At 51.9% G+C, this 20,979-nt stretch overlaps 1 protein-coding gene across 5 annotated transcripts in view; it reads right to left on the minus strand.

The window, feature by feature from the left end:
* PTPN14 (protein tyrosine phosphatase non-receptor type 14) overlaps positions 1-20,979 on the minus strand; it is a 137,812-nt gene continuing 116,833 nt past the window's right edge. For 4 of the 5 annotated variants that reach the window (XM_036441842.2, XM_036441844.2, XM_036441845.2 and 1 more), the window contains 7 exons: positions 18,171-19,714; positions 16,558-16,701; positions 14,834-15,052; positions 10,746-10,874; positions 8,510-8,744; positions 6,247-6,410; positions 1-2,100 (listed from right to left, as the gene is read on the minus strand). In XM_036441842.2, the coding sequence (XP_036297735.1) occupies positions 1,972-2,100; positions 6,247-6,410; positions 8,510-8,744; positions 10,746-10,874; positions 14,834-15,052; positions 16,558-16,701; positions 18,171-19,714 (2,564 nt within the window). In that variant the 3' untranslated portion in view covers positions 1-1,971. The remainder of the gene's footprint in view (positions 2,101-6,246; positions 6,411-8,509; positions 8,745-10,745; positions 10,875-14,833; positions 15,053-16,557; positions 16,702-18,170; positions 19,715-20,979) is intronic. The other variant, XM_045583132.1, reaches the window with a different exon arrangement.

Consider the following 20,979-nt stretch of genomic DNA (forward strand, 5'->3'; position numbering starts at 1 on the left):
GACATCCCTCACAGCAGAATAATCCAAGGATGGACTGAATCTAAGGAAAGGAAACCAATGCCTCCCTGCCTGTTGATGATCCAAGTCCTGAGCGCCTGAGTGAGGGCTGTGAGCTCTGTTCCGCTGGAAATACATGGCATGCTAATGGCTTTCTTTTTCAGAATCTAGACCAAAATTCCGGGACCTGCAGAGCTCAGCTGAAGTTATTAGACACCTTTAGACCATGGGGTAGAAGACAAAAGGCCCTCCATCACCAGAGACTCTGAGTCTAAAGAAGAGAAAAACCATACCATCTGGCCAGATGTGAAGCTGAGCTGATTCTTATGCCAAAGCAGTTCATGGGGACACCCATCCGTCCGTTGGTGTGTGGTGACGATAAGTTAAAGAGGCAAACTCTTCTTTCTAGTTGCTCTGAGGGCCTTCTTTCCTTGTATTTCCAGCCCAGGAAGAGACAAAGAAGAAAATAAAAGCAGCAGAGGAAGAAGGCACGGTAGAACACCACAGTGGTCGATTCGGAGAACAAAACAATTTAAAAGTTACATTCAAGAAAAACGAGAGAAAAAAATGCCCCCCAAACTCGGCAAGATGGAAAGTGCGTGGAATATCTGTGTACTGACCTAAGAAATTCCGAAGCACAGGGGCCAGTGAAGGCCCAGGAAGAGACAAAGGGGGGACGGAGCTTCCCTGAAGGCAGTGTGGACAATGACCAGAGTAGACTGTATGGGGAAAGGAGGGACCACCACTGGGCTCTGTGCGAGACCAACTCCACCACGTTCATCACAGGGCCAGGCCTACGATGACAGAGCCCTGAGCGGGCTGAGTTCCACTCCCACAGACCACAGTCTGGAGATGGCATGAGCACAGTGGGGTCACACTTGGTGTGGCTCCTGGCCAGGACCCCTGCTGAGAGTCAGCCCCCCCCCCCCCCCAAGTCAGCGTTCTCCACTGTCTCCTTTGCAACCTTCCCAATGACTTGGTGGCTCATGGACACACAGAACGCCCCAGCCCCTTGACCTTTAGACCCCCGTCCAGCACACCCATCCTAAACAAATGCAGTATCGAGGGCCTTCCTGTCTCTCTTCTCACTCTGGTCCATTCGCTTCTCTCAATCAGGCAACATGGCGCGCTGCACAGATGGCCTGGCCCAGGGCCTCCAAGGCCACCAGCCTGGCACCCACCAAGCAAATGAGAAGAAGCTGCAAATACTGAGGGTGCAGCCCCCGGCAAGGAAACACAGCCTCCAGAGCCCAGGTTAATGGGTGGTCGGGAAAGATGCAAACAAAGCTCCCCATTCAGCGTGGGCAAGGATGACTGCACAGTCAATGCAGCCTTTCCACTAGCTGCTCCGGCTATCACTCAAGGTTGGAAGAGGGACTGGGGGAAGACTACTGAGGGTGAGGACCGAAGGAAGAAGGGAAGAATCAAGGCTCCCGAGCCCAAAATATAAGAGAAGAGCAGATTTTTTTTTTTTTTTTCCTTCAGAGAAAAAAGGTCTTGGCACCCTCATCTTTACATTTTAGGATAAATTCATTTTCTTGCCATCTTTGATTTGGACATGAGCAATTAAGCTGATGGATTTCAGGGTTGGTTACCCATCTGGCTGCAACTTCACCAGAGATGTGCTCCCCTTCTGCCTCCGTCCCCCAAATGATCCACCAGGCGACCTTTCCCTACCAACACGTTACAATGCAGATCAGTCAAAATGTGGTTCCAATGAAAAGCACTACATTACCATCAAAACTGCCATTACAATGATTCACACAAGTTATTCCAAAGGGGGGAAAAAAATAAATTATCTCATACAAAATAATACATGATGTTTATGAAGCATCTTGGCTCCCGGGGTGAGGGAGCCCGTGTCCTGTCAGCTCCAGCCATCCGTGCCCTGCTGGGGGCGCGGGCTCTGTCTGGAGGCGCCTCCCCATCTGCACAATGGAGCTGGGTCCCTCTTCCGGGGGCTGGGTCCGGGGGTTAAATGAGTCTGGAGTTTTGGAGGAATTGGATGAGGACCTGGTAGACAAACTTGTACTGAGCGATGGTCTGGATCATGAACATCCTCTGCTCCCGGAGGAGCCTCAGCATCATGGGCACTTCCACTTTCTGCAAGAAAAGAGAAAAAGCACAAGGTCCTGAGATGGGGAGCTTCCCATGGGTATTTCCTCATTCCCTCGTCCAAGCAGCATTCCTTCGCTGTCCATGCACAGGCACAGGAGAGAGCAAAGGACTCAGCCCCTTAGATTTTCCCAATCAAAGACTTGATACCAGCAGTTGGAGAACCAGGTTGGCACGTGCCACGGATATGCTACTGTATCTTATTTTTAATATGTTTTTATTGATTTCAAAGAGAGGAAGGAAGAGGGAGAGAGAGATGGAAACATCAAGGATGAGAGAGAATCATTGATTGGCCGCCTCCTCCTGCACACCCCATATTGGGGAATGAGCCTACAACCCGGGCATGTGCCCTGACTGGGAATGGAACTGTGACCTCCTGGTTCATGGGTCAACACTCAACCACTGAGCCACACCAGCCAGGGATGTGTTACCCTGTTTCCCCGAAAATAAAACAGTGTCTTATATTAATTTTTTCCTCCCAAAGTTGCGCTAGGTCTTATTTTCAGGGGATGTCTTATCTTTCCATGCGCTAGGTCTTATTTTCGGAGGATGTCTTATTTTCGGGGAAACACGGTATATAAAACACAGACCAGTGTGTTACAGAAAACATAGAGGCTGGAGTTAAACCCAACTGGTAGTCTCAACCCTATCATGGCCCAACGGTAGGATTTATGCCATCTCTTGATCTTCCTTTCTTCACCTGTAGCTAAGGATAAGGATCCTCCAATGGCACAGTGGCCCTGCCCAGGTTAGTGACTGACATGGGGTATAAGCTTCTGGATCACATACCTACTTCCTGGAACATAATAAAGACATCCATGTGAAGCACCGAGCACAATGTCTGCACACAGTTCTTAAAGACCACGCATGACCATTTTATAATGTTATGAAATGAACCATCACCTGCTGAAGCACCACTCTACTTCCTAGGTGTGGGATCTGGACACATTTCTTCATTTCCTGTGTTACACAAGACCCTTCCCACAGAGTTAACTGTAAAGGCTTCTCGAGTTGGAAAACCGTTATAATAGTGCCGGCATATGTAAACACTAAATACAGGTTAGCTGTTGTTATAATTTCATTATTGTCATCATCATCACCAGCACCTCCACTTCCATCTCTGCTACCCCCATCACCATTCTACTACCTCCACCACCACCCCTCCACCACTTCCTCTTCCATCCCCACCAGGACCTCCACCACCATCTTAATAGCCTGTAAGACTCAGCCCCAAGGAGCGATTATCTGATAAGGTGCAATTTGGAGATAAGACAAAGAAGGGTCTCTTGGTCCTCAAGGTAAGAGTCCCCGCTGCCTTGAAGATTCACTCTCACAGGCGCTGACGGTCACTGGCCCTAACCCAAGGAATTATGAGGCAGCTGATGCTCGCTCAGCCTTGCTTGGAAGGCATTTTCTCTCCCTGCTCTATGAAGGAGGGATAACCAACTCAGAAAAGCAGGAAGACCAGGCCACCTTGCTATTTGGCTGGTGTTAACCTGGTCGTTTGAAATTAACTCCAGGGGCCAAAAGAGAGTATTATAAACCATAAAACGTGTGGGCATTAAAGCGTGACAGGTAAACATTCTGAGACCAAAAGCAACGGGCCACAAAGAGGCTTTCTGGAACAGCCTGGGTGAGTCCCCTCCCATCCCTACCTCACAGGTGCTGACCTCACACATCTTTGCTTCAGGGAGAAGAAAAGGCATTTCACTGACAAAATTAAAACTGCATGGATTTGAGAATAAAACATAAAGGGGGTTAATCCAGAAGCCATGGAAAGGAGGCAGGAAAGTTTAGAAAGGAAAATAATAGGACATACATTTTCATATTTGTAAAAAAAAAAAAAAAAAAAACCACAAAAAACACAAATGAATGAACTAAACGTGTTCCACTCTTCTCCCAAAATAAGAGCTTGGAGCTTTCTCGTCAGGCCTGAAGCAGAACAGAGTGGAGAACTTTTTTCTCCCTCACCATCTATTATACCAATGGCACTGATGGGAAACGGGCAGATAAGGCCAGCTATATTTGTGCTGGGGAAGGGAAGTGAAAAATGAGTCATCCAGCTATCTTTGAATATCAATGGGAACAGGAGTCCCTTTTGGACTGACCACGTTCCGGCCAAGAATGTTCTGGCGTGCGACTGGGCATGGAGGAAATCTGCTATGTTTGGACACACCGGAGAGGAGAATTTAATCGCCCGAGCCCTCATCAAGTCCACGCGAGGCCCCCATGGCCGGGTCCCTCCCTCGGTGCCATGCTGGCTCTGACGTGCGCTGTGTGTACGTCCTGCTGGGCCAGGAACATCTGGTGATCAATGAGCCTTCGTGTTATCGCCTCACTGAGGCTTGGCCTTTAATGGGTCTCCAGACAAGATGGACAGAATAGCTTCTCAAGTTAAAGAGGAGGACGGGGAGCAGAAGAGTGCATGGGGAATGGAGAAGAGAAGGGAAAGAAAGTGATGGGAGTAGGGAGAAAGAGACATGGATGGGTGGGGGGCAAGAGATGGCGAGGCCCTTCCTTCACCCCCGGAGCCCACAGTACCCCAGGGGAGCCCACGGTAGCCCAGGGGAGCCCACAAAATGCTCAAGCCATTGGTCCCCTGGTTCCATCCCATCTCATCCCATCTCCCAGTGCTGAGTGGATTTGGGACTTGGTGGCAAGCGATCCACTCTACTAGAGACTTCCAACAGTGGCAGAAGCAAGCAACCCAGAACTGTCATGTGAGACAAAAGGATAGAAGCTCCTAGAAGATGGTGAAACCTCTGTAACGCAGTCTCAATTGATTCCTCGTTTTGCTCCTCACCGGAACGTTCGGTGTTTTCCAACCTTAGGCCACATTCTTGCGAACGCTCCTCCCCGGCAGCACAGACATGCATCCTACAGACTGGAAGCTTCCAAGATGAACTTTATAGGCAGGGAGGGAGTTTACAGTCCTTTGAACATGTTTAAACTTAGCATTGATTTTTTCTCTGCAAGTTACACTAGAACAAATTTCATGGGGTAGTAGTTAATCTGATTTTCAAACCAGGAATGGTAATGAGTAGACACATATATTATTGCGTCAATTCCTCAATTCCTTTGCAGAATGTGGGTTGTAACTTTCCCGAAAAGATACCGAGCCACCTGGAAAGTGTCCTCAGGTCCTCCGAGCTGTGTGATTTGGAAAAATGAACCAGAACTTGAGGAGACTTGAAGCTGGTGGCAGAGTGGAGAAGGAAATCATGGGGCTGGGTGGAGGGAGGGGAGAGGGAGAAGATCTCATTTCTCAGCGTGGCACCACTGCTTCAGAGCCACAGGGCTCCAGACAAGCCACTGCACAGTGCCTGGGCCTCAGTTTCCCCATCCATAAAGCAGGAGGACTGGCACGTGCCCAGCCCCTCTACGTGGCTGCTGTGAGGACCCCACTAAGACAGAACACGCGACAGCCATTCTAAGCCCCACGTAAACAAACAGCGGGCGGTCTCCGGCCCCCAGTGCCGTTTCATCCTGAGGAAATCCAGAGCCCCTCAGAGTGAAGACCTGGCTGGAGCAGGAAGGGATGCCACACATCGTGTGGGCACCACCTCGGCCACAGCCCCTGCTTCAGGGAGAGGAGCGGGGCCTGACCTTGGCAAAGGCACTCAGATGCCCACTTCTCTCTGTCACTCCGGCCACTGCCCGTCTAGACCGGAGCCAGCAACCACCCCCTTTAGAGCAAACCCACTCCGAAGGATGCCAAAGCCTTGTGCACAACACGCACTTTCACGTAGGCTGGAGGCCCACACACATCCCAGACACGCCAGACGCATCGAAACGTCGCGTGACCAAACCACGCACCACGGGGAAGTACCCTCAATGAGGCCAGACGGCCTACACAACCTTGCCGACTCCTGGAAGTCCATGCCGACGAAGATCAGACTTTCTAACCGGTCCCTATGGCACACGCCGACCTCTCCAGAGGACATGGGTGTCCGCACGGGGCAGTGAAAGACGAAAGAGAGCCGGGGCTGGGGATGTCAGAGCCCGAGCAGGGATCGGGGCTGTGGAAAGCTCTTGTCGGGACAGAGGGAGCCGGGCCGGGAGAGAAGGTACAGGCCTGGTCAGGGCCCAGCTCGGTCCCCGGGCGGAGGGCTCAGGAGGCCCCGGGGGACTCACCTCATTGTGCTCCAGGCAGTAGATCATGAGCTCGGAGAGGATGACCACGCCGGTGCGGCCCACGCCCGCGGTGCAGTGGACCACAATGGGCGGGTGCCGGCTCTGGGTGCCCTCCAGCATGCTGTTGGTGTGCCGGCGCACCGACTGGATCTCCTCCAGGTAGGCTGCAAGACAGAGGGCACGTCCGTCAGGGCAGCCCCGAGGGCTCTGCATCCAGGAGCTGGGGGAAGCCAAAACTGATGGAGAATCTTTTTTTTTTTTTTTTTAAGTGACAATGATTTACAGTTCTTACAAGACACTAATGATTTGGCTGGCACCCACGGTCCAGTCCCGAAGCCAGAAAGGACCAGCTGGGAGTCCATTAGTCCACGGGAGAATGTGTCCTTTGAATTAAATAGTTCTTCTTTAAAAATTAAATTTGGTTCTCCCCTCTGCAAATCCCCAAGTCCCCCAAGCAGATGAGCCTCGACATTACTTACAGCAATTCCTCCCGTCAACAGCCGGGGATCGGAGCCCCGGCAGGGTCCCCTGGAAACGCCCGCCTGGCAGCGCCGGTGTCTGGTGGGAAGGGCCTCCATCTGCCCTCTCTCCCTTCCCCTCACTGAGTGAGCGGGTGTCAGCCAAGGCCCGGCTTCATTTTTAGATTTTAAAACAGACATCAGGGGGCCTGCTTTACAGCTTGGGTCTCACCTGGTGGAGTAGCTCAAGGTAAGCCACCCGCCTGCCCCGTTGCTGGAGGCCACAGGTTTGGGGGAAATCGTGCTACCTTCCCCATCCCTCCCAGCAACTGCCTAGCTCAGCAGGGCCAGGGGGAGGGGGGGGTCTGTTCACTACTCCATTGGTGCACAAGTGAAAAACTACACTGTCTGTCCTTCATGGCCGGGAAAAAAAATAAATAAGGGTATACATGTACTTCTAAAACAGGCCAGGAAGTGGAGGAAGTCGAATAATAAATGAGATTTTTGCAGTCGCTGGCTCAGGGAGAAGCAGGTTGGAAGGCCTGGGCACTCGGAAAGGAAAAGCTCACCCTGACGGAGCTACATACAAGGGGCTCGGGGAGATGCTCCAATTGGTGGAGAGGAAAAAGGGCGTGCCCCTCGGCCTGGTTCATCCAGTAGCATCTGCTTTACCTACAGTCAATAAGAACTGTTCTCCTTATTCGCTTATCTCCTCATTACAAAGTCACTGAGTTTACCAAATAAACAACTATTCCTGCCTGGTTGGTGTGGGCTCCGTGGTTGAGCGCTGACTTATGAACCAGGTCACTGGTTTGATTCCTGGTCAGGGCCCATGCCTGGGTTTCAGGCTCGGTCCCCAGTGTGGGGCATGCAGGATGTTTCTCCATCTCTCACCCTCTCTCTCTAAAATCAATAAATACCTATTACTACTAGCACCACCAGGAGTCATGTAAAATGTGAGAGAACAAGACAAACAAACAAACCAAAATTAAAAAAACAAAAAAACAGAAAACAGAGGGAAGACAGCCTACGCTGACTAGACTGGTTGCTGTTGGGTGCTAGCATGAGCCACACTGTGCCTGGCGTTCTCTCCCCAGTGTTTCTGCCAGGGGGAAGGGATACCGGGCGACTGCGCATTCTCTCTGACAAAAGGCAATGTTCCCAAACACGAGACCAGGGTTTCTTGTGCTAAATTATAAAGTAAAAGAAATGACCAATATGGCAGATGCTACCATCTAATGGTGTTCCCTACAACACAGAGGAACTGGGTTTGAATGGATGCTTCCCTAGCACTCGTACTAACACCTGTGAAGACCTCTGGAGGCTGGCCGTCGGCACTCTGTATCCAGGGAATCTGATCGAAACACGGGCAGGAATCTTTTCGTGTTCTCTAGATTATTTGACTCCGACCATCTTCCTCTTCTCTACTTTCAGTGTCCAACCATTCTGTGCAGGGGACGGACAATGCCCAACCAACTGAGCCACACCAGCCAGGGCTGACTTAGCATGTTTTCAAGGTTCAAACATGTATCAGAATAATGATTCAGTCATGAGGAAGGTTTTAAATTAAAGTGGAGTCAATTAGCTGACCACAGTTTTAGCTTACTTGCGTAAAAGGTAAAGAGAATAGGGTAAGTGGCACACAGTATATTTGTGTTCTCTGTCCCACATAAGAAGAAATGAATACGTCCCTGTTATAATACTTTTGCCACTTAACAGAAAGCATCTTCTCTTTCCATTTCACCTCCAACAGATCAGTCCACTGACTCAGTTGGTTAAATCCTGGCTGGGAAGGGGACACTTACACAGAAATCCTTGGACATCCTCGGGGCAGCCATGGTCTGGCCAGTCTGTGTACTGCAAATGCCACACCGTCCTCTCCTGCCCAGACAAAAGGTGCTTGACCTTCAAGCCGGTGGTTGCATAGCAACCGGAATCGGTTCGGAACTTCGTGGTGACCTTGAACTTGCCATAGGTGGCTGAGCTGTGCTTGGAGCCCAGCTTGGGCCAGTAGCGGTGGCTCTTGGTGCGTCCGCCCTCCTGAATCACACACAAAAGTGAAGTTGGAAAAATTAGTCAGGGGAAGCCAGCAGCTTATCCTCTTAATCTTAAAATCTGAGCGTAGCGGGGAACGTGAATAGCTTCTAAGTCACTAACTCAGTAGCACTGTGCAGTGTCTATCACAGACTAGATCCTACAAATCTCAGCTAAGACCCATAAGAAGATGCACAATGGTAGCTACAGCAACAGGACATGTAAAAGATTCGCTGCTGAGCTGCAGTTGAATGTTGGAGAGAGAAGAGCCAGAGTGGCGGAGTCTAGAGGTGAGAACACGCTTGGGGTGGTAAAGAAACGGGAGGAAAGTGGGTGCCAGGAGGTCGGAAAGGCCTCCTGGTCCATGGGAGGCAGTTTGGATTTCACTCCACGGACAGTGGGAAGCCGCCCAAGGGGATGGAGCGACCTTAGGCAGCTGAGTGACAGCGTCTTAGTGGTCAATTCTGATGTTCAGCCCAGGGCTCTCTCTATTAGACCACACTGAGAAAGAGACACACACACATATCCATGTGAAAGAGAAACACCAATCAGTTGCTTCCTGTATGCTCCCCAAACGAAGATCAAACCCTCAACCTAGGTATGTGCCCCGACTGGGAATCGAACCCGCAAATCTGGTGTTCGGGACGATGCTCCAACGGAACCTCCCAGCCAGGGCCACCACTATCTTCCAATGGGCCGTTCTGGAAAGCAACTGCTCGGAACAGTCCATGGAGAAAATGTGATTTTTTTCCAATTATCTCTGTTCCCCACCTTTAAAAATTATTAGCAAGCCCTAGCTGGTTTGGCTCAGTGGATAGAGCATTGGCCTGCAAACATGAAAGGTCCTAGGTTCGATTCCGGTCAAGGGCACATGCCCGGTTGTGGGCTCGATCCCCAGTGGGGGACTTGCAGGAGGCAGCCGCTCCATGATTCTCTCTCATCATGAGTGTTTCCATCTCTCTCTCTCCCTCTTCCTTCCTCTCTGAACTCAATAAAAATATATTTTAAAAAAATTATTAGCGAAGGGGTAAAAAACACACGAAGCTATTTCCTTAAATGACTTCAAAAACGTAAGTTACAATGGACCGAAAGGAACAAAAGGAAGTGGTTAAGATAAAACACTGAGAATGTGACAAGAAAAGAAACATAAAACACTTTCCCCTCCAAAGACAAAGACAGCAGCTCCCGGTGAGCTGCTCGGTGGCCTGTGCCCATTTCCATAACGGAGACGCCTCCAGTTCCAACAGAATGACTGTGTGACTTGGCAAAGGGGAAAAAACACATTTTCCTCCTCTCCCTAAAGAATCAAGAACCTGCCGAAACCGGTCTGGCTCAATGGATAGAGCGTCGGCCTGCGGACTGAAAGGTCCCAGGTTCGATTCCAGTCAAGGGCATGTACCTTGGTTGCAGGCACATTCCTAGTAGGAGGTGTGCAGGAGGCAGTTGGTCGATGTTTCTCTCCCATTGATGTTTCTAGCTCTCTATCCCTATCCCTTCCTCTCTGGGGAAAAAAAAAAAAATCAATAAAATACATTTAAAAAAAAAGAAAAAGAAAAAGAAAAAAGAATAAAGAACCTCTACTGGACCCATAGCTCCCGTCTCCCTCTGCAATAAGCATGACGGGCGTCGGCTAGCAATGGCCGTGGTTGGAACAAGTATATGCCCATTCACCCACAGCAGCCCAGATTCTCGGGACCCAGGGCAGAGACTGTGGGTGGTGTTGCCTGGCACACAAAAGTGAGCTGGTTCTTTCCGGTTCAATTTTTCATTCATGGCAATGAAGGGAAAAGAGTGAAAATCTGGTGAAAATGGAAGCCAACAGACTCTTTGGGGAAGGCAACCCGTCTACGGAGAAGTGAGGAGAGGAGACACGTGCAATGCCCACGGAAGAGGCTCTGCAGAGACGTGGTGCCGCAGGAAGCTTCCGGAGCAGCCCAGTCCCCGACACAAAGCCCATGTTCTGGCCACTCCTCCCCTGGCCGGGGGGCTGCCGGCCGCTCCCCTTACCTCCTCCGCGGTGACCATGGCGATCACGTTGGCTCCCTGCTCCCACACCATCTGCCAGAAGTCGTGGCACGTGTGCGGCAGGGGCCCCTGCGTGGCGATGTAGTGCCATTCGGCCCCGCCAACCACCACCTACAAACCAAGAAAAGCATCGGTGAGGCAGCCCCCAATCCAGGACGGTGTTACCTGCTGACCACGGGGCGGCCACGTGGTTCTGTGCCAACATCAAAACCCCTGAGGCTGCAGGGGGCTACGGAGACATTCTCGCATGAAAATGCTATTAATCCTCTCTTCTTACTGCAACCCCCAGGAATTAGGTGCAAACCAGTGCATTTTTTAAAAAGCACACATATACATAAACACACACACACACACACACACACGTTAGATGAATAGGCGCACACGCGCGTGCGCGCGCGCGCGCGCGTGCGTGTGTGTGTGTGTGTGTGTGTGTCTGTGTCTGTGTCTGTGTCTGTGTGTGGCCTAACAGAATTTATTACAGAAACAAGAGTTATGCCTGTGTGCCATGCACTTTGATCATTTCCATTCTTTTCTCTATTCTAGTCTACTTACAAACAAACAAAAAAAACCACACAACAACACCCCCCAAACTGGTCCTGACTCTAAGTGGACTCTGTTTGAGAAACAGAGCTCCCGGGCATCCTGTCAAGCAATGATGACATCCACCATGGAATGAGATCCTCCAGGAGGAATGTCTTCCTGCTGCTGTGGACCTGATACGAACAGTTGTCATGAACCTCGGCTGGACCCACCACACACGGTGGAGGTGTCGTGGAGGCACTTAAGTCAACAACACATGATATTTTGCCATTCCCAGCATTCAGCCAAACTCGGGAGCCATGAGATGGTTTTAGAAAATCGCTACCCCATACAGCTCAGAGCGGCCTTGGGAGGAGAATCCTGCAGCTGTAAATTCCAGCGGCAGACAACCACAAGCAAGCTGTGAGCTGAGTGCTAAAGGCCGTGCCATCCGGGGGAGATGGTGGCCTTTGCGAGGATTCTTTCACATCCCCTTCCATGCCTGCGCCTTGGCATTGCGGAGTCAGGCCTCTTACACCCCATTGTGGCAGATCTCTACCTAGTTCCAGGAGCAATGAAGTGGTCATGGTTTGAAACCCCCTCCCCCCCATCTGTTTTATGAAACTAGATGCTAACTTGATTCAAATAAAAAACAGTGTCTGTGAACTGCCTCAGGGCACAAGGCATGTTCAGGTCAATGCTGGCAAGCCAGACCCGCTGTCCACCTTCCGGGGGCTGGGGATATCATCCATCCAGCTGTTGGCTGGCCAGGCACCGGGTTATCTGTGGCGCTGTGACTTTAAACATTAGCCTCCCTGGCATCCAACATATAGGAGCCTTAAATACTTGCAGAGCCTGCTGCTGCCCGGGGCCTTCCAGCAAATTCCAAGCATTGACAGGAGGGCATTAAAAACTGCATTAGAAACACAACCGCCAGTGTTACGGAGGTAGATTTCACAGATGTGGTTCCACCTCTGGAGCAAATAAATCCGCTCTGTGCTAACGGCTGCTCGGAACCCAGGAAACAAACGCTGGCAAGGCGCACCACTCGCTCCCGACAGCCCAGACAAGTTCCTGCAAAGCTCTGCGGGCCGATGAAACGCACCCATGTCTAACCCAGGTCCGCAGGATGAAACGTGGGCCCCGGAGAACACCGGGGAAGGGAATGCCTCCGCTCAGCACACCCCGTGGGCAGGGTTGGTGTGCGGGCACAGCTTTTTCCAGACGGCAGATGGGAAAGGGGAGGGGAGGCCGGGCCAAAGACGAAGCCGGTGTAACATGGCCACAAAAGATTCCCACAGACCTGCTATCAAGAAGGCAGCTGTGGCCAAAACCAGTGTGGCTCAGTGGATAGAGCAGCGGCCTGTGGACTGAAAGGTCCCAGGTTCGATTCCGGTCAAGGGCATGTATCTTGGTTGTGGGCACGTCCCCGGAAGGGGTATGCAGGAGGCAGCTGGTCAATGTTTCTCTCTCATTGACGTTTCTAGCTCTCTATCCCTTTTCCTTCCTCTCTGTGGAAAATCAATAAAATATATTTAAAAAATAAAAAAAAGCAGCTGTGGGAGTCGCATCCTTGTGGGACCACATTATTCTGGCCATGGTGAGTCCAGCCAGATGAAGCCCGTGGCCTGCACCAGCATCAGTTTACTTAAGATCAGTTTCCTGGGACTCGGTTTTTTGTGTGTTTTTTTAATTATTGTTTTCGTTCTTGTTCTCAAAAAATGAGAGCAAAATATGCAACCTGATCCAGGATAACACTCTTTTATATTTCTTTTGACAGTACTTCCTGATACACTACAAAAATATATGTGGTTATCTATGCCCTGTGTGCAAAAACACTCACACCCCACCCCGGCTCACTTTTCATATTTTGATTCAAAACTGTTATAACTGATACGGGAGCCAGACATCTGGCTGTGTTTTGGAGGCTCAGAGGAATCTACCAAGGATCTGGGTACAATTGAGAAGTCCAAGGAAGAAAGGAAATAACTCTGGGCAAAGCCAGAAATAGGTTTCTAAGGTACCGATCACACCAGACTCATAATGTGAACCTTCTCCTGTTTAAAAACGGCCTGTGACAACGGCTCTAACAGCGGTATGTGAATAAATTCTTCTGTTTCAGACAAGAAAGCAAATGGTGACGATCTAAATACATATGTTTTGTTATCAGGGACACGGAGGAAGGCAAGCGATTCAGGAAACATCTAACTCCATGGTCGGGAAACTGCGGCTCCCGAGCCACATGAGGCTCTTTGGCCCCTTAGAGCACATGTGTCAAACACAAGGCCCGCGGGCCAAATCCGTCCCGCCAGGCCTTGCAATGTGGCCCGCACCGCGCTGTCATCACTGCACTCCGCTGCGTTTCCATCACAATGACAGTTTATGACTGTTCAGTAAACCATTCGGCCCGCGATTTAGGCTGGATTTTAGATTTTGGCCCCTTCTCTGATTGAGTTCGACACCCCTACCTTAGAGTGTGGCTCTTCCACAAAATACCACGGCCTGGGCGAGTCTATTTTTTAAGAAGTGGCATTAGAAGAAGTTTAAGTTTTAAAAATGTGGCTCTCAAAAGGAATTTCAATCGATGTACTGTTGATAGTTGGCTCTGTCGACTAGTGAGTTTGCCCACCACTGATCAAACACAAGCATTCTTATCTCTGAATTCCAACTGGAGCCAAACTAAGCTGACTAATTTTAAAGCCTACGAAATACTGAGATAAAAAAAAAAGGTTTACGTTTCTGAAATATTAACAAAAATGTAATGACCCTAATGCAGTGGTCAGCAAACTCATGAGTCAACAAAGCCAAATATCAACAGTACAATGGCTGAAATGTCTTTTGAGAGCCACATTTTTTAAACATAAACTTCTTCTAAGGCCACTTCTTCAACATAGACTCGCCCAGGCCATGGCATTTTGTGGAAGAGCCACACTCCAGGGGCCAAAGAGCTGCAGTTTGCTGACCACGGCCCTAACGCTCTGGATAAGGAGGCAAATCTCGCAAGAGTCACTAGCAAGCTCACCCCCATGGTTTACAACTACATTCGCCCACTCTCCCAAACATCATGCAACTTTGTGACGGCAGGTGTTAAACCCATCACCTGTCATACTACCAGGGAGAACGCTAAGTTTTGTGACTCCTGAGCGTCATAAAAGCCTCCGTGGCAGTAAGATAACGCCTGGGACTCCCCAAGTCTCCATCGCCAGCTCCTTACAAATGGAAAAGGACAGTCCTCCGTTCCCCTGTGAGTGTGAGGGAGAGCTCTAACCCACAAGGAGAAGAAACGGTTAAATCCTCTGTAGAGAGCAAGCTTCAGAAATAGCTGACCCGAGCTTTTGCCAAGGCCGCCAGCTTCCTTCTGTCTGCAGTGCTGGGCATGCCCTTCCAGTTGAGTCAGAAAAAAGCCCAGAAGTTCAAAAACATTCCCTCGGGGTCTGGGGACAAGCCAAGATGCACAGTGGCAGCCGTCCTGCATTTTTTTCCCTCCCTGTATTTTTTACCTTTGACCCCAGCATCTTCGACAAACCCTGCTGGCCCGCTCGCCGGCTCACCTTGATGTGGGAGGCGTTGATGTAACCCGTGTTATTCTCTTTGGTCGGGATCAGCTCCACGCGGTTCTCCTCGTAGGGCACCACCTCGCGGATCCGGCTGCGCTCGGCGTTTTCCGGCAGGGCCGCCGTGCTGAAAACGCCGTTCGCCTTCTTCTTTGGGATTTGCTCGTATTCTGTGAACACCATTCCCTCCTCCAGCTTCTTCTTCAGGGTCCTGAACTGCAACAGAAATGAACCTTCAGCTCACTGAACGCTCTCTCCCCCCAAACCCCAAATAAACCACCGGGTTTCTTTAAATAGGGACAGGGAGGCTGCTGGTTAAGTAGGGTCAAGATGCCCAAGGAATGCTTGGTCTCATTAGTAACCACAGTGCTAGTTTCTGCTGTCCAACCACCAATGTTCTTCCCATTCACAGCTTCAACAGGACAAATTTGGGAAGCCAGGCAAAGCGGTGAGGTTCAAAACTGGTATCTGTGTTACTGACACACTCTGTCTGAAGTCTTAATGTGAGGAGATGGTTATCCCTTTTCTCCATGCACACAGCCCATTTAACTGAGATAAATATTAAGAGGATACTGGTCCACAGTCCAGCAGTTCTGGGGATTTATACCCTCCCCCCAATTTATTTTTCCCACAGCCAAACTACCAATTATAATAATAGATTCTGATTGGATTAAATCAGTGGTCGGCACACTCATTGGTCAACAGAGCCAAATATCAACAGTACAACGATTGACATTTATCTTGAGAGCCACATTTTTTAAACATAAACTTCTTCAAAATAGACTCGCCCAGGCTGTGGTATTTTGTGGAAGAGCCACACTCTAAGGAGCCAAAGAGCCGCACGCGGCTCTCGAGCCACAGTTTGCTGACTGCGGGATTAAATCATCCCTCTACAGTCATTCTGGCTTTAATACTTCATATTTACCGACAGGAGTCTAAAACCTTGCTGTTACGAGCACTGGAAGCCTGCTTCTTCAGCCTCTGACTGCAATGTCAGGAGCTAAGGGAGCATTGTCTCCACCTCGGAAACACTAACGTGCACCTCATTCTGACCGTGGGTCTGGAGGGGATGGCGGTACAGAGAATTCCACACATGCTCATCATTCATAAAAACCACAGACACTGACTGGAAACTGGTTTGGCTCAGTGGATAGAGCATCGGCCTGTGGACTCAAGGGTCCTGGGTTTGATTCCAGTCAAAGGCATGTATCTTGGTGATGGGCACATTCCTGATTGGGGGGGGGGGGGTGGGGGGGTGCAGGAGGCATCTGATCGATGTTTCTCTCTCATTGACGTTTCTAGCTCTCTATCCCACTCCCTTTCTCTCTGTAAAAAGAAAACAATAAAATATACTTTAAAAAAAAACTAAAAAAACCACAGACACTGAGAGCTACAGCAATCGTTTTGCAACTTCCTCGTGTTTGCAAAAAGGGAGAGGGGCCCAAAGAAAACGAGTGGCTTGACCAGGCCACGTGGCCTGTGAGGGGCTTTCGGGGCTGCCCTCTCGGTCGGTCATCGCTGCGCCACCTTGACCGAGAAACAGTAGGTGCTTGGGAGGGGCCCACTGACGACAACACGTTAGACTACGTCGTGCTGATCTCAACCTGAAGAATTAATTCACCACCTGGACCTCGGAGCTGGCGTGTTCGGGCAAGGAGAGAGGCTCAGGAATCCGAAGAGCACAGGGAATGAATCACGTGCCTGACCAGCCCAGGGCTTACCCTCTCGTCCATGAGGATCCGGGTGCCATCGACTCGGCTGTCTTCCCGCCCTGGGACCCGTGCCACCGAGAGGCCGTTCACCGCCGCCAACATCAGAGGCCGCTTCTGCGCCTCCAGGCCTGCCATCTTCTGCTTCTCTAGATTCTTGTGGCAAGAAAAGGCATGTTCTCATTGTTTACAATACCGGGAGCATTCTGGAATGTGTTTTAATCTCCCCAAATCTGTAGCTCCCCAGCCAAGGAATGCAGACAGCCACCATTAGCTGGGCGAAGTCAAACACAGCCTACCCATTACTTCCCACGGTGTGCCCGAGGAAGCCCGTCCCGCCAAAGCTCCCGTGCTTTTAGTTTAAAGCAGATGAATAGACGGACACACGACAAACAAATAATAGCAAAGGCTGCGCACAGCCCAGCCGGCATGGCTCAGGGACTGAGTGTCGACCTGTGAACCGGGAAGTCACGGTTCCTTTCCTGGTCAGGGCACATGCCTGGGTTGTGGGCTCCATCCCCAGTGTGGGGCCTGTAGGGGGCAGCCAACCAATGATTCTCTCTCATCATTGATGTTTCTCTCTCACTCCCCCTCTCTGAGATCAATAACACCTTTAAAAAAAAAAAAAGATAAATAAATAAAGCATATAAACAGATGAGGGTTACAGTTTGAGGTTTTGATCCAAACATAAATGAAACCATTTGCAGACACCTGGACTATTCCATGGATGGCCACCCTGAGTGGCTGAGGATGCTCCCAAGGTTTGTCTGAAGTTGTTGCAGATTAGATTCTGAACCCGGGAACTTGGCTCCCTTCAACAGTGGCCCTTGACAGTTCTTTCCAGGTTGATTCCCACTGTGCATGTGTGTGCATGTGCATGTGCGTGGGTGTGTGTGTGTGTGTATGTGTATATACGCATACATGTATTTGAATTCTCACTAGACTAAGCTTAACGGGGAATTGCAGCTCAACAGTAAACTTCCAAGTTTACCGTAACTATTCTTGACTTTGTGTTAACCGTCTATTGAAAAAAAAAAAATCTGAAACTTAAGCTGTCTCGCTGCACGCAGGCCGGTCAATATCGGTGAGCCATCCTGACACATACACTGACTGACACGGAAAACGCTCAGGAGATGTTGTTCTTTTAGCATCTAAACTGGCGGGGAATAAGCTTTCCCCTGGGGAGGGGAAAACACAAAACACCAGCAGGTGCAGGAAGGTGAGCCCCTCGCAGCTCACACGGAGAGTCGGATCCTGAATAAACAGCCAAACACTGCCCATGACCCCAACCTCCACACCCCCAGCCTGGGATACCCTAACTCCATGACTGCACTTTGTGCCAAGCGCGCCCATTGGCACCCGTGCGGAAGAAGGGAAGGTGTATTTTTGAAGGGGCAAGCACGACGTGTTGTGAAATAAAATGCCGCCTGTTTCAATGCCGAAGGCCCTTCTCCATCCCTAACCTGCCCCTGCACGCGCCTCGCACTTCTTCGGCGTCTGCAGCCCGTGCTCCCGCCGTGAACGTCCTCAGGGACAAGGAGCAGAGGAGGCTGCGGTGGGGGAGACCAGCGTGTGAACCGCCCCCCTCCCCCCCTTGGCCCGGGAGGGGACGGGAGGGCACTCACCCGGATCATCATCTCCCTCTCTATGATGCTGTCCTCCAGGGAGAACATCTCGGACACCGGCCGCTCCTTCACGGGCTCCTTCTTGACCCGCTCCTTCACGCTGGTCAGGTCGGGCTCCGAGAGGGACGGGCCCAGGGCCGCCCCGTTGACGGCCAGCTGGTCGGCGCGGGAGACGCTCACGGCCTTGGCCGGCCCGTGCCGCAGCCCCCGGGCCCTGGCCACGGCGGGGGGCACGCCGGCCTGGTCCTGCCTCAGCGCCCCGTTGCTGACGCTCTTCCTGGGCCCGGGGTACTCGGGCGGGGGCTTCTTGGGGATGCGCGCCAGGGCCGCCTGCAGCTGGGCGCTGTACTCCACGGTCCCCCCGCGGAGCCCCGGGATCCGGGGGGGCGCGGGCTCGGCCGGCCGCCGCCGCCGCCGCTGCTCCTCCTCTTCCTCCTCCTCCTCCTCCTCCTCCTCGCTCTCGCTGCTGTGGATCAGCATCGTGGCGTCCGAGAAGGTCTTCTTGTGGTGGTACTGGGGCAGCTGGGGCACCTCGTGGGCCCCCGGCGCCTCCTTGGGGGGCCCCTGCTCCCGGAGCGTGTTGCGGCGGGCCATGGGGATGTTGAGGGACTTGAGGGTCATGGCCTCCATGCCCCGCACCATGCTGCTCATCACCTCCAGGCTGTGGCGCTTGTTCACGGCGCCGTGGTGCTTGGCGTGGGCCGTGAGGGGCGCGCTCACCTCCTGCAGGGACTGGTGCACCACGGGGCTGCTGTCCTCCTGGAAGGTCTTCACCGACAGCTGCACCTTGCGGGTCACCAGGTCGGGGCTGCTGCCGCTGACGTAGCGGTGGCGGTGGCTGGCCAGGTCCGGGGTGCTGGTGGCGGGCCGGGGCCGCGGGTAGGGGGGCGGCGGGCGGAAGAGGTGGTTCTGGAGCACGTGGGCCGGGTGGTAGCCGTGCGCGCCCTGCAGCTGCATGTTGGCCAGCTCCGGGGTGCTCACCGTGTGGGAGATGGCGCTGGCCCCCGGCTTGCTGCAGGGCCCCGAGCTGTTCTTGGGGCCCGCGGCCGCCGCGGCCGCCGCCAACGGGTCAGACGGGCCCACCGGCTTGCCGTAGCCCCCCTGCGGCCCGTAGGGGACGGTGTAGGGGTGCCTCTCCCGCATCTCGGGCTGGCTGTACACCAGGTCCTCGGGCTGGTTGTAGGCGTGGGTGTTGAGGATGTTGAGGTTCCTCAGGGACTGGCTCTGGCTGTCGGCGGGCACCACCCCCCGCTTCATCTGGCGCATGACGGTGTCGTAGTCCGGGGTGGGCCGGTAGGACGGCACGATGATGGCGCTGTGCCGGTGGCTCGGGATGTAGTCGGCCCGCATGATGTCGCTCCCGGGGATGCTGAGGTTGGAGGAGACGGGCGACGCCTGGAGGAAGCTCTGCGAGCAGTTCAGGGAGTTGATGCTGTGGACGCTGCACACGCTGCCGTTGGTGATGGTGCCGTTTAGGTAGTTCAGGTCCAGGCTGTTGTGCGAGTTGCCGTAGAAGGCGTCTTCGTTCCCGTGGAAGATGCTGTCTGCAGGCGGCCAAACAAAGGCACGTGAGCCCCCACGCCACCCTGCCGTGACCAAGTCTACCCTCACCTAAGCCATGGCGTAGGTTAGGGGACACTCAACCTAAAGAAGTCATGGCCGAAACCGGTTTGGCTCAGTGGACAGAGCGTCGGCCTGCGGACGGAAGGGTCCCGGGTTCGATTCCGGTCAAGGGCATGTGCCTTGGTTGCGGGCACATCCCCAGTGGGGAGTGTGCAGGAGGCAGCTGATAGATGACTCTCTCATCGATGTTTCTCTCTATCCCTCTCTCTCTTCCTCTCTGTTAAAAAATCACTAAAAAATGTATTTAAAAAAAAAAAAAAGAAGAAGAAGTCATGGAAAGTGCATACCCATGAGCTTCACCCACATTCCATCAAACCTGGACATTTCCTGGATGGGACGCCAATGTACAAAAGGGACATTCTAAAGCATCCTGAGCCTTGGCTGGTTTGGCTCAGTGGATAGAGTGTCAGCCTGTGGACGGAAGGGTCCCAGGTTCGATTCCGGTCAAGGGCACATGCCCAGGTTGCCAATTGATCCACAGTAGGGGGCGTGCAGAAGGCAGCCAACGATTGATTCTCTTTCATCATTGACGTTTCTTTCCATTACACACTGTCAATATTCAACACCTAATACCATTCCTTCCTTGAGATGCAGTTGGTGTCATGATCAACAGCACTGGCTTGAGGGTCAAGACACTGATTTTCGTACCCAAGCCCCTCCCATACCCTTCCTGCACCCCAATCCTATATTTGTAAATTGGAAATAATAGTAATCCCTATCTCATCTCCTAGGCATATTTTGAGGATTACTGAAGGTGCTGAGAACAGTGCCGAAGGAGGGGACTTCCTCTATTAATGTTATTATTATTGTTACAATAATTACTTTGCATGTGAGTTACAAGAGAGGAATACAACGTATTTCCTTTCTAAGCGCTGGGAGAGAGGGGCTGGTGGGAGAGGCGGGAAGCAACTGCTGGTGGGAAGGGTTGACATTATTTGTATATTTCTTTCAATTATTCTGGATGCCCGTGTTCTCTGTCAGCATGAAAGCCTGACCAACTGTGATGGACTTTGTGATATGGGCAGCGAGGGTCCAGGGAACCCTCGTGGGCTTCGCTGCCACGCCCTCTTCTCCACGCCCACCCAGGAGAGGGAGGAGAAGAGAACCCTGCTTGCTGCCTTCCCCAACTCCCTTTTGCAGCCCATTCTGGGGCAATTCCTCTCTCCGGAGTAAACGATAGTTTGTG

The sequence above is a fragment of the Pipistrellus kuhlii genome, unplaced genomic scaffold (genome assembly GCF_014108245.1).
Source record: "Pipistrellus kuhlii isolate mPipKuh1 unplaced genomic scaffold, mPipKuh1.p scaffold_m20_p_18, whole genome shotgun sequence".
Lineage (NCBI taxonomy): Eukaryota > Metazoa > Chordata > Mammalia > Chiroptera > Vespertilionidae > Pipistrellus > Pipistrellus kuhlii.